Source organism: Ambystoma mexicanum, chromosome 6p (genome assembly GCF_040938575.1).
Source record: "Ambystoma mexicanum isolate Mex_15411 chromosome 6p, UKY_AmexF1_1, whole genome shotgun sequence".
NCBI classification, from domain to species: Eukaryota; Metazoa; Chordata; class Amphibia; order Caudata; family Ambystomatidae; genus Ambystoma; species Ambystoma mexicanum.
In genome coordinates this window covers 1,199,742,244-1,199,755,919 of record NC_090935.1, presented here as the reverse complement: position 1 = coordinate 1,199,755,919, position 13,676 = coordinate 1,199,742,244, and the positions used below count along the sequence as shown (strand labels likewise).

General features: G+C 45.6%; 1 protein-coding gene across 2 annotated transcripts in view; it reads right to left on the bottom strand.

Moving 5' to 3' along the window:
- GOLM1 (golgi membrane protein 1) overlaps positions 1–13,676 on the bottom strand; it is a 499,462-nt gene that overhangs the window by 138,253 nt on the left and 347,533 nt on the right. For both annotated transcript variants that reach the window (XM_069625846.1, XM_069625847.1), the window contains 2 exons: positions 3,045–3,147; positions 2,199–2,355 (listed from right to left, as the gene is read on the bottom strand). In XM_069625846.1, the coding sequence (XP_069481947.1) occupies positions 2,199–2,355; positions 3,045–3,147 (260 nt within the window). The remainder of the gene's footprint in view (positions 1–2,198; positions 2,356–3,044; positions 3,148–13,676) is intronic.

Here is a 13,676-nt window from a genome sequence, read left to right as displayed (position 1 = left end):
GGGTGGGGGGTGATTAAGGACGATATAGGTGGGAGTTGGTAATAATATATCAGCTTCCTTTTCCTTAAACTTCCCTCTGGCATGTGCCTCTTGTGACAAGATCCCTGCCTGATTCTAGGGACAATTGTGATGGCGACTCAGGTGGCTGGATGCCACCTTGAACCAAGTGATGTTGGGCCTGGGGTATGGGGAGGTGCTGTTCCTAACACTTGACGGTGGACAGTCACATTACCATACCACAAGACCCTCATGATAGACTATCTGTGAATAGAAGGGCTTATGCATCAAAAGAGCCTGAAATGCAGCCTAGCCAGGCCCACATCTGCGACAGTGGAAAGCAAGATTTAAAGGAGAGTTTTTAAGTGATCAAAGGGGGCAGTGAGGCCAGCATAACAACCAGTGCATCCAGTATACCAGGAATACTTTCTCGGTGACAAACACTGGAATCTGGTGCATACAGGGCTTCAAGTCTGCAACATTACAGCAGTGATTCCATGGCAACGGTCCCTGGTTGTTGAATCATTGTTTCCTACACTGCGCGTGACCCCCGCCAGACTAAAACCACATCATACCCAAAGATTAATTATTCATAACAATCAACTCACAAGCTAGGACAGTGCAACCCAGTGCCGGCAGCTTCAGGGGAGAGATGTACAACAGATCTACAATCCAAAATGCTGGACCGTGAACTCTCAATCTGACCTCTCACCAACCACAGCTGTGCTCAGAGGGCATAGCCAATCAGCACAGCCCTCATTCCAGAAAGGCATACAGGTGCAAAGCTCTCAGGCTTAGGCCCCATCCTGGGGGAGGCAGGAACCCTGTATAAAGGCAGTCAACCTCAGTTGCTGGGTGTGGGCTGTTGAAGCGATTTATGGCTGGTGGCAGGATGACTTTTAAGCATGTTACAACTGCTGTGGAGGAGAGCAGACTGTTGGAGGCAAGAGGGGAGAAGAAGCCAGGAGGAATAGGAAAAAAGGTGCACATATCAGTAAGAGGTAGAAAGAGATTGGAGGAGAATCTGAAGGGGGGCATTGAAGACGTAGTGGAAGAGGTGACAAAGACATGGAGGGGGGTAGGTGTTCTTGGAGGAGGTTGTGAAGACATGGAAGAGGTGAGACCACGTTTGTATGGGCGCTGGATCTGTGAGAATTTCACAGATCAATCAGACACTTGGTTGTGCGTGTAGTATTGATTTTTATTGGCACAGTGTTGCCAGTAGTTGGCAAGGTAGTGCTTGTTCAATTGAGGAAAGCCAACACGCGTTTCGACCAAAGGTCTTTATCAAGGCAAATGATTATAGAATAGGTTGTCTTTGAATAAGGATGCTGGATAGCCACTGGTGATCCCGGATCGAAAGATCACTGCGAGCCCCCCCCCCCCCCCCAACCCCATCTCGTATCCCGCAGCCATCCGGGCTCACCAGTGGATATCCAGCATCCTTATTCAATGACAACCTATTCTATAATCATTTGACGCCAAAAGGACTTTAATGAAATTCCCACAGAACCAGCGCCCATACAAACAGGGCCTCATCTTCCCTTCTTACCTCTACATACGAGAACCCGTGAGCTTTTCCGCTGAGACCCAGTACCTGGCAGCAGGAGGAACAAACGGATTTGGAATCAGATCAGCGCAGTGATCCCCCATTCCTGTAGCTCGCACCACCAAATCACATGGAAGAGGTGGTTGTGATTAAGTTGAGACAAGGACAGCTTGAAGTAGTGGTAAAATGAGGAGGAGCTGGTGAAGGTTTGAAGGAGCTGGTAACATCAGGAGCTGAAGTACTGGAGGGTGGTAAATCCCAAAAGGAAGGGTCTAACAATCGAAGGAGGTGGAGGAATAGGAAGATTCCAGCATGCCAAGTCGGCCCTAGACAGGACCAGAAAACGGGAGGATGAACAAGACGAACAAAAATTGTAGTCAGCTGAGAGAGGAGGAGGGAAAAAAATAAAACAAGGGCACAACCCTGAAGTGGAAAAGGGGTCTGGGAACCATAAACATTTAGGGGGAACTCCTGGCTCAACAGCAAGCATTATTTGCGGCAAGTAGAGCAGTCACAGCAGAAAATCCAGCAAGGACAACAAGAAGCAGGATCCTACCTGTATCTAGGTAGAGAATTGGTGCTAGTTAGTCATGGATATAGGACCCAGGAAATCCTGCATCTAGTTAGGCTACGAGGAGAAATTCCACCCTACCTTGATCTTCTTTAACCAGGAATACTTGACCTCCTTTTGCAATGGATGATGGCTGGGGTGCCACGTTATTTACATGTTTATCCTTCTCTTCTTGCTCACGCACATTGAGCTGATCCGACTCCCGTTTCTGGGGCTCCTGATTCTTCGGAGGTTCTGGCTGACGAAAATCAGACAATACAAGCCAATGTGAATGGCAATCTGCATATTATTCTACATTTAAAATGGTTATCCGACATCATTCACTTATGCTTTACACATATCAAAAGCCATACCAAGAAGCTTGCCTTATTGCAGCTTCTAAGCAGTGGGCCAGTCATCTTTTGTGTACAGTCTTCCTCTAACTCTCTTGCACCTCACCACTGCGATGCCGAAACCCTTGATTCTAACTGTTGAAAATGTCATTGGTTGCTTGTAAAACCTATACTAGGGCTTAGTTCAACAAACTGTAACTTTCTCATCAAACAAAGAAGCTTCAACAGATGCCCTCCATTTGTATGCTATCTCAGTGCAAAACAAGTTAAACAAAAGTTCCTTGTAAAGGATGCTCTATGTTTTTACCCAACTTCGTGTAGAACAAGTTAAACAAACGTTCCTTGTATGTTTCTCCTATTAACCCCCTTTACTGCCTGTCATGTCCCTAGCTGGGTCCTTCATGCTCTTCCATTCCTGTTACCTACAAGCTTTTTTCAGTATTGCAGTTTTCTGCGATGCAGCAGTTCTGCTATTGAATTGCAATGAAGGTATGGCTTAGATGTGCATTTTCTTTTCATTTTTAGAAAACATGTGGAAATAGACAAAAAAAAGCTTGGAAAATAATAATAATCATAGGAACCACCCAAAACTTACCTGTGCTTGTACTTCAACCTTTTCGCCCAAGTTTCCGCTGAGTTTCTTCAAGCGCTCTTCGCACTGGTCCTTAATTTCATTCATCTTGTTTGAACACTGTTCCCTTAAAGAAATGCGACACGACTTAATAGAGGTAGTGTATCTTACCAATGAATGTAAAGATTGCAAAATGCGTACATACAAAGTCAGGCATAGAAAGTCAAACAATCCCATCAAGTAGGCAGATGTTCCTACCTAGTACACGCTATCACTTGGACACTGGGCATAGTGATGGGCTTTTATTTTTATTGCTACTGATTACGTTTAACTATATTCTGCAGTTTCAACCAATATCTTAATTTTGCCTTCTCACTGCATGGATTAGAATTTGAACATGGCCCAAACTCCTAGGTTTATTTCATCCCTCCAAACCAGACTTCTCCCAACACATGTAAGCAAGCACATGTCCAAGGGAGCTTCATTGAATTAGTGTCCTCTTCTCCTGCTGGTTTCGCCATAGCCTACACAATGGCCTAATAATGCTACAGACCAAATCAGACTCCCTACTCATATCCACTGGCCGAGGCCTAAGATTACCAGGTGACATGTCACCGGCACACTGTATTCCAATCCTAGGATTTGCATTTACTTTAGTTTTATGTTAATCGGTTTAATTCAAGTTAAGTGACAGGGTACTACAAGTTACAGAATGCAATTCATGGCGAAATGAATGCCCAGAACGGAGGGATGGGGTCCCAGATGATATGAAGTCGACCTTGAAACCTCGTCCAGGACAAACTCTTTCACAATGCACATATTTACAAACATGGCACCTGTTAAACCCCCATGAATCCCTTCACTTCCACACCCTTGTCAATTTCTGCCCTGGGCAGAACAGTAGGTTTCAGGTACAGCTGGAAAAGCCAGGTAAGGCTGGGCTGGACCAAATGTCTGGCTGGGGCTCAACTCGAGCAGCAAGCTTGAGCTAAAAACAGGAGGTAGAGGAGAGAAAACAAAATAATAAATCCTGACTCAGGAATAAGAGCTTTCATAGTACGAACACCACAACGGAGAACACGAGAATTGCAGCTACACCTCAGAGGTACTGACTGGCAGCTGATGTAAGTCCTCCCTTTGCAGTAAATGATGGCCGATTTAGGCTACCTGTCACAAGTCACTTTTATACAGAGCGGGAGAAAGGACGGTGTTCGCAAAGTGACAGGACAGCACTTAAAGATAAAACATTCTGGCTTGGTGCACATGGCAGATGCTGGCCAGCGGACTTCCGATACACAAAAGCTTAAAGAATCCAAAGTCTTGACTGCTTGAAAGAGGCCTTTCCTCTTGATGAACGAGCCTCCTTACCTCATCCATAATGTCACATCGTAGATCACTTCAGTGGGAAAACATTAGGCACATGGCGCATGATGCAGAGCTAAATGGACAAAGTCACTTTCCTTTCGGCCAAGTGTTACTTCATCAAAAGAATGGTTTCTATGTTCGTTATTAAGCTGGGATAAGTAATGTGTCATCGCTTCTGCTGCATTTTACATGTGTTGCCTGAAGGGTTTCGAGTTGGAAGCCAGTGGTGGAAATTTGAGGGACAAAAGACTGAAAGTTATTTTTTCCGAAAATAACTTTTGGTCTTTTCTCCCCTGAACATTTCAAACTTTGCCCCAACCCCCACTCCCCGACTTACCTTGCAGCAGCACACTTCACGCTATGTCCCTGCGACGCCTGTTCCCTTTCACCTCCGTGATTGGGAAACGGCGCAGCAGGGTCCTTTCCTTCTTTTCTTTTTTTTACTTTTTACGGGATCGGCTGCAGGGGACACCCCCGCAATGCCCGCTCACAGTATAGTGAACAAGGGTGCAGGGGACTCCCTCGCAGCCCTTGCCACCGAATGGGGGATTTGGTTGAACTTTTCGACCGTTAGGTATTTTCAAATGGCCGAAATTAAGTCATATCTCCCATTCGGGATTATCGACTCGGTCTTGCTGGACGTTTCCTGACTGAAGAAAATAAATTTGATCAGGGTTTCCAGGCACCTCTTGCGCAGTACATCCAACAGCACACCATCGGCATCCTCCTATTTATTCTGAGTCATGTAGCAAGCTTTCTGTATGTTCAGCAAGAGTAAGGTGGCCGTGCACTGCCAGGTCACCAACCAGCGATAAAGGCGGGACCTGAAAAATGTATTTATGGGGTTTTATTTAAAACACAACTAAAAAGATCCTTTTGAATCCAGGTCAAAACAACAAGCTGCAATTGGGACTCTTTAGGTTGAAGAACGTCGAGCTGCAGGCTCTCCAACCAATAGCTACCACACTAAAAAGTTCACCTAGGATCTGGCTTTCTTGGGGAGGTCCCAAATACCCTAATGTATTCCTTCCCTATTGAGCACAGGTCGGTAGGGTCACTTCCCAGTTACAAGGTATGACCCCAATACCAGTTCCAGCGTTTTATTTGGTGGAGAGGGTCTGTTCCTTCCAACCCCTTCCCTGGCAATGGTGGTTTTCTTGAGGAGCGAGGTTTCTGGTCCAGCAGAGAGGGAGTTGTCTACAAGGCCAGCCCTATCGAATAGGTCGGTCAAATCCTTCTCGCCGCCACGCCTTTCTCTTGTACATACTGCAACCATTGCATCTGCCCCTTCAGATCAGGGACTCTGCTAACCACACCAAAGCCTCTTCCCTAATCACACTTTCTCTCAGAAGTTCTTGTCCCATCTCTGTCCTCCTCAAGCAACAAACTCAAAACTTCGCTTCTCTGATCCCTTTCACCTTACAACCTTCCCCATCACTCTACTTATTACTTTTTTTTCAATTCTTTTTTATTCGCATTTAGTATATATCAACATTCAACAAAAATTCTATTCCCTTCTCCCCCCTTCCGCTCCCCGATACAGTTCAGTTAGGAACATTTAGCTTTCTTGATAGGTCCGTCACATGGCGGACCACCGGGTTGTATCGGTTTGTAGTCATGGTGCTGTGGTGTGCATGCACATAACAATATCTACTCTTAATTTTGCATCCAACAGTAGAGTCTGGACTTAGCTTGTGTCCAGATTATCTCTGTCCAGCAGATCGCCGATTGGGCATGTACATCCTATCCGCTTAGAATGGTAGTTGTGCGTTAATGGATGTTAACCTGTGTTCTAGATTTATTAAGGTTCACCGGGTGCTGAGCGAGCTTCATCCTCGTTTTCAGATTGTCTGATCAGATAGAGTGCATATGCGTCCCACATTTGTCTGTCTTCCCACCGGCTGCCCTGCATGGTGCCCCATCTAGTTTCCATGTCGTTAAAGTACAGAATGTCCTTGGACCATTGGGCAACCTTTGGGCTCCGCTTCCCACCCCATACCATTGTCACTCTCTGTTTAGCCAAGATCAGAAAGAGACCCACCAGTTTCCTGATGCTTCGAGATATTGGTTTGGTGTAGCCCAATAGTGCCATCACCGGATCAGGTTCTATCACCTGTCCTATGATACCCCCAATCACCTCATAAACCTGTTCCCAACACTGCCTAATCCCCTCGCACTCCCATGTTGCATGGAGAAACCCTGCAGCGTCGTGTTCACATCTAATGCATTTTCCCGAGGTCTGTGGGAAAAAGTCTTTCAGTTGAGCTGGGGTGTAATACTGATGTAAATACTAGAAATGGATCTATTTATATATTGTGCAGATTGCCCCTTTCCTAATCATCTCGCAGCAGTATCCCCATGCCGCCTCCGATATTTCTCTCCCTAGCGTCCGCTCCCAGGCCTCCCGTGGTGAGGCTGTAGCTACGGGGTCTATTAGATAGAGCCAGAGCGTACAGTTCGACGTTACTCGGCGCCCCATGTTCGCCTGCACTACTGTATCCAGTGTGTTCGTGGTTGTTTGGAAAAGTCGGGAATAGCTGCTGCAAAGTTACACGTAGCGTGTAGTAACAGAACACGTCTAGCGCCGATAGTTCCCCCTCTTTCTCTCACTAGTTCTACAGTTATGAATGTCCCGCTGGGGAACAGCTTCCCAAAGTTTGTCACTCTGAGCCTTTTCATCTGGGATACAAATCTTGTTTCACTGGATAGGGGAACATCCGGGAGGTTTATAACCAGGATTTCAGGTGAGTAAAGTGTGTCCTCTTTGGGGGGTTTTTCCAGGAGGGACCATGCCTTGCATGACAGGTCTACCATGTTTTTAGCCTTGTGTGTCCGGCTCGGGGCAGTGAGGATTATTGATCTCAGCATCCCTGGGGTCGCGATCGCTCTCTCGACTTCTACGTGCCTCTGGTCGCCTCTCGCCCTGTCACGATGCCTGCCCCCGGAAAGCCAGACCAGGCCCAGCAACCCCGGAAGCAGGCATCATGCCACTTGAAGCATGCCCAAAAACCCCAGTTAGGGGCTCTTTGGCTACAGTCCTGGCGCCTATGGCGCCAGGCTCATAAGAATAAAGTCAGTCCTGGCGCCATGGGCGCCAGGCTCATTACAGAAATCTTACCTGATGCAGACCATGCTGCACGAAGCCACAAGCCAAATGAGGCTTAAAGGGACTACTTTACCTCAGCGACTCCTTTCCTACCGGGTGGGGGCTGTGGAAGAATACTTACCTGGGACTTCTTCCAAGGCTATTTAAGCCACACCCGGACAGCCACACGTGCTTCGCGTTATTCCGCTTGCTGCAGCGTAACGCTCACCATGTCTTCAGCAGCTCCAATCTTCTGCCACGCCCGCTTCAGCCCTGGAACACCTGGAACAAGAAAAGGAGAAGGAGAAGAGGTCAGAACAAAACCCTTACCTGAATCCTTGATCCAGCACATCGTCGATCTGGAAGAGAGAAGCCTTCTCAGGTGCATTGCCACGCATCTCAGAGCCGCGCTGAACTCACCAACCGAGGCTGCATTCCTTTACTCCATCGCGAATCCAGCATCTCCAGGCAAGACAAGAACAGATAGGTGAGCAAGGGCAATACAAACCACCCCCAAAGACTTACCTGATTTACCATAGGGGGGTACTCACCTCATCTCGGGTCGGCGCAGTCAATTCTGCATCACCGCCGCACCCCGGCACCTAAGGGGAAAAAACAAGGACAATACAACCTAACCCCAAAGACTTACCTGATTTACCACAGGGGGGTACTCACCTCATTTCGGGTCGGCGCAGTTAATTCTGCATCATCGCTGTACCCCGGCCCCAAAGGGGAGAACCACAATACACTTACCAGGATCTTACCAATCGCCACTTGGAACTCTTCTGGTGGTTTAAATCCGCAACCTGCAAGGAATCTGGCAGAGTGAAGATCAGACTTTTGAACTCTTACGAACAATTGGACTCAATACTGGAACTCACCAATTCCTCCACGCCAGTGAAGTAACTGGTCGTCTACGCGCCCCTGCGCTCGACGCAGGATGAAGAGCTCATCTTTCCAAATCTTCAGGTGAGATTAAGAGGGAACTTCAGGAGTGTTCTGTGGGCAGACAAGGGGAGTGGGAAGGCGGGTTAACGCTCAGATTACGGGAGGTTAATTCCCTTTTTCCATTGCAGAAAGATATTCGTACGAGTCCAACAAACAAAGCTAAGTGGGTCTGTCCAGTCTGCCATCTCGGCTCTACCTGTTACTCTGGTGTAAGCAACAGCGGGCCAGTCCAGATCGACGCCCCCGTGGGAATCAGGTGAGCGTAACACGCCCCATAACAGTACAGAAGGAAACCGGCCTGCACCACATTGTAGTATAAATCGAATTCTGATAGTGCTTTGCCCCCCTCCCCCAGAGTTGTCGCGAGCTTGTCCCAGGACACTCTTGCTCGTTTGCCTGCCCAAATGAATTGCGTCACAGCTGATCTTAATTCTCGGAAGTAGCCCTTAGGTACTATTGTGAGTGCGTTCAAAAATACATGAAGAAATCTTGGGAGCAAGGTCATGTTAACCTGCGATATAGGCTGAGATGGAGAGTTTCATCTAGTCAGCGCAGCTTTAGCCGCATCCAGAACTCGTACATAGTTACTGCAGTATACCACCCTGCCGTCCCTGGCTATAGTGACCCCTAAGTAACGGGTTTGGAGCAGGTCCAATTGAAATCCCCAGGTATCCTGAAACTGTTTTACTGCGTCTGTCAAAGGGAATATGATCGATTTGCTGGTGTTCACCTTAAGCCCTGACAGAGCGCCATATTGTTGAACCTCTAGCATAATCGGGACGAATTTTGTGTTGGGGTTCCGTAAAAATAGCACCATATCGTCATCATTTAACGATATCACCACTCTGTGGGTGTGTAGTTGGATCCCTCGGTGTATGTTCATGGCTCTAATCCGTTCAGCCAGAGGCTCTATGCCAGGGCGAACAACAGAGGGGACAGTGGGCATCCCTGGCATGTCCCACGCTCTAGTGCTATCAGCCCCGTTGCCTGCTCATTTACCCTCACCTTTGCCACCGGGTCTTTGTACAACAGGAAGATTAGGGAAATAAACAAGTCTCCCAGGCCCAGTCGGCAGAGGACCGCGTACATAAACAGCCATTCGACCGAATTGAACGCCTTGGTGGCGTAAAGCAAAGCCGCTACTGCAGGATCATCCCGTGGTAATGGCGCTATTATGCCAAACATCCTCCTGAGCCCATAATACATTGATCGTCCCGGGATAAAGCCTGCTTGGTCTGCTCTAACCATCGTTGGCATCAAAGGCGATAGCCAGGTCGCCAGAATTTTGGCCATTATTTTATTTTCGAGATTAATGAGCGATATTGGGTGATAGGACGAGCAGTCATTACCCAGCTTATCACGTTTTAGCAGCATAACCACCACCGCCTCCCTGAGGGAGTCCGGTAATCATCCTGTATTCATGGCCTGCTGGTACACCTGCAACAGATAGGGGGCCAGTTTGTTGAGAGTTCCCACTGACTCCACTGAACCTTCATTAATCTCAAAATATGCGTCTATGGGGAGACCACCAGGGGGCGCAGACGAGATGGTCGGCTAAGCCATGGTCTCCCTCTCTGGGCTAGAAACAGGCCCGTAACTATGCTAAGAAATTGTACCATTCACTTGAATAAACGACCACGGTGCATCGGCATCTATCAGCGCACCGGAGGATGAAGTTTTACTTAAAATCGCGGCGCGACCGGAGCAGCCCCTCACTGCGCACTGTTTAGGGGAAAAGGGACTACTGAGGCCTGTGACCAGTCAACCTCCCCAAACTTGAATTCGATAGGGTGCACAGAGCGGGTGGACCGCAGAAGGGTCCCTGATCAGTCCTCATAAAATGCCACTACTATGCGCAGAGGCAGGACGTCCTATAAAAGGCAAGAGGATTTCAGTCAGGCAATACACCCGGGTCTCGCCTCGCATGCCCTAGTGTGACGTCCACTGTACCCAAAATCCCTCACGCGTCTAGGATCCTCAGATTGTATTTTTTCTGACATGAGGTAGCATGAGGAGTAGCGCGAGTACAGATAATCCAAGCAGATAGACAGAAAGGTAAGACTACAAGCAATCATGCGCCTTCTCTCAGAGGGGAGGAAGGGTGGGTCGCATGTGAATCTAAGCAGATACAAGCATCAGAAATACGATTACGGTGAGTAATGTATCCCTTCTGAGGCTTGTGGGATCTGCTTAGATCACATGCTGTGCATAGATTAGCGAGCAGTACCTGAAGAAGGAGGTGGGATGTGAGAAGGGTCATGAGCAAATAAGTGTCTTAGAACCACTTGTCCCACTTGTGTATCTGCCTTGGAATGGGTGTCAATGCAGTAATGCTGTGTAAAAGTGTGAATAGAGCTCCAAGTAGCTGCTTTGCAAATGGTGTCAAGGGGTACATTTGCAATGAAAGCCAGAGTGGCCCCAATGCCTCTAGTAGAGTGGACTCTTGGCGTGAAAGGCAGAGTTCTTTCAGAGAGTGAGTAACACAGCTGGATACAGTTAATAATCCACTTCGAGATGGCACCTTTAGAGACGCGATCCCCCCTCTCTGCCTGTAGCTACGGAGACAAACAGTTGATCTGTTTTTCTTAGCGGTCTGGTTTTATTTACATAGTAGAGGACCGCCCTACGCACATCTAGGGTGTGTAGTTTCACCTCAGCCGAGCTTTGCGGGTCCTGGAAGAAAGCCGGAAGCTCGATGGACTGGTTTACATGGAATTTTGATATAAATTTAGGTGAGAACCTAGGGTGTGTGCGTAAAACCAGTTTGTTTTTATGGACAGCAAAGAAGGGATCCTGCACTGACAGAGCCTGAATTTCACTGACCCTTCTTATAGAAGTAATAGCTACTAATAAGGCCGTTTTATAAGTCAGGTGTTTGAGACTGCTTTTATGCATGGGTTCGAAAGAGGCGGCCCATGAGCTTGGCTAGCACCACATTAAGGTCCCACCCTGGTGGTGGGTTTGAAATAGGAGGGTGAAGTCTCTTTACTCCTTCCATGAAGGCTTTAACTACTGGTACTTTCCACCACGAAACCTTGCTATGGGAAGTGGTGTAAGCCATGAAAAGAATGGTGTTCCCATTAACAATGGGAACTCCCGTCCCCTGCACACCTCTAGGTATTGGATAACAAGATCCAAACAAAATATACTTTAAGTACCCTTATTGTTGATTTTTCGTATTTCAAAGTAACAATTAAACCACTCTTTTGTACCAAAATTACATATGAAAACATGCAATGATTTGTTTCAATATACATAAAAGTTTCAAAAAGTCTTTATGAAGGCATGATAGTGTTTTAGTACCATATACATGATAATAAAGAATGTTCGAATTCAATTCACTCAAAAAGAATGTACAATAATTCAAAAGAATTCAAGAAAAAAATTCAAGAAAAAAATTCAAGAGGAAAGCCTTCCTAATTCAAAGCTCTACGCGTTTCGAGAGTGTACCTCTCTTCTTCAGGAGCAATAACTTTTCAATATGGACACAATATTTTAATATCCTGTTATTAATTCACAGTCAACAAGTAAATTCAAAGTATGTCCATTTCAATTTTCTTTCATTTTTCTCTATGTCTTTAAAACTTCAAGCATCCCTTCTTGTTGTGGAATGGTGAAAACGTCATCTAGAGAAGTAGCAATATGATGTGCTTTAAATAACAATAATATGTGTATTAGCTAGTGATTTAAATGGGGTATTAAATAAATATAAACCCATGTGGGAAACGGTAATCCTACCTGTATTTCTTGTTCATATCCTGTATGTTTCTCAATTCAAAGATGACCACTGTTAATGGCTGGCATCTGTGGCTTCTAATCAGCCTTCGTTCTGTCACAAATAATAATTTGATAATTTCTATCAGAATGTAGTTTGCACATTATGCTTTCATCTGATTCCTTAACTTAAGTTCAAAAAAATTCAAAAAATGTTTTTACCTCAATGCCCTGCTGGTAGTGTTTGTTGTAGTGCTGAGCCCCTCGTGGTCCCGTCCCCAGCTTTTCAAAGGTAATCTACGCGAAAAACATTGTGTCAATGTATGTAACTTTTCCCATGTCACTAGTAGATATTGTAACCTCTCTCATTTCTTTAATACCTGATTAGTGATGTTCCTTCACTCCAACACAAGATCTGCAATCTCTGCCCGAGCCGCGCGTGTTTTCGATCCTCTCTCCCTACTTATTGTCATGTGACTTGAGGTCGTATGTCTGTGTAGATCATGTGAACGGATTAGCATTCTGGGAATCGTAGTGTTAATTACAAAATAATGCGCAAATGCATGCTGGCCGTGTGTATTTAGTTTTAATAGTCATTACCCTGTGAAATCTATTGCTTATCTATGTGTGTCGTTTTACTCCGATTACCAGACTGAAATAAGTTATTTCCTTATTGTCAACGAGCTAAATCTAGCCCCAGTGTTTTCTGGGAGTTGTAGTGTCAATTTACACAAAATATATTTATTGTACAAATGGATTCTGCAGTTCATGTGTCAAGTGGGTTTTATGCCAATGGTAATGTCAAATATAAATGCCTATACGTGCCATACAATATTAATTTCTTGGCTCAGCTGGATCCATGTTTAAAGTCTAGGACATTATCTGTAGATTATCTTTTCCTCATTCCACATTAGTAAGAGGGAGAAAGGTATACATTATAATAACAACTCCAGCAATTTCTCAAATGTGTATCAATATACGAATGTGACAGTAGTAGATCAAAGAGATTATGAAGGCAGTTGACAATTTATACAGGGAACATTAACATCATTATTATTGCTTTTTTCTTTTCTTTTCACAAGAATACATTCAGGCAATACTCCTCGTTCATACCTCTAGGCTCAAGAGAGTCCAATTTGTGTACCCAAAACATCTCTCTACGAGATAGAATTTGCTGTAAATTGCCCTCTCTGGCTGGGCGTGTAATTGTTTCCAAAACTACAAATCTAAGTTGTGAGATTGTGTGGTTATGCTCCTTAAAGTGTCTTGTGACTGGTGACTTTAGGTTTTCTGTTCTTATGTGTTCTGAGATACGATCCTTTACACGTCTCAATGTTTGACCCACATAATATTTACCACATGGACATATAAGTCCATAAATTAGACATTTATTGTCACAAGTGGCAAAATTTTGCAAATTAATTTTCTGGCCTGTGTATGGATGTCTGATTGTTGGTCCTTTCTGAACATTATTACATTGACTGCAATTTAAACAAGGAAATGTACCTTTCTTTGTTTTAGACAAGAATTGTTGTTAAACCGTA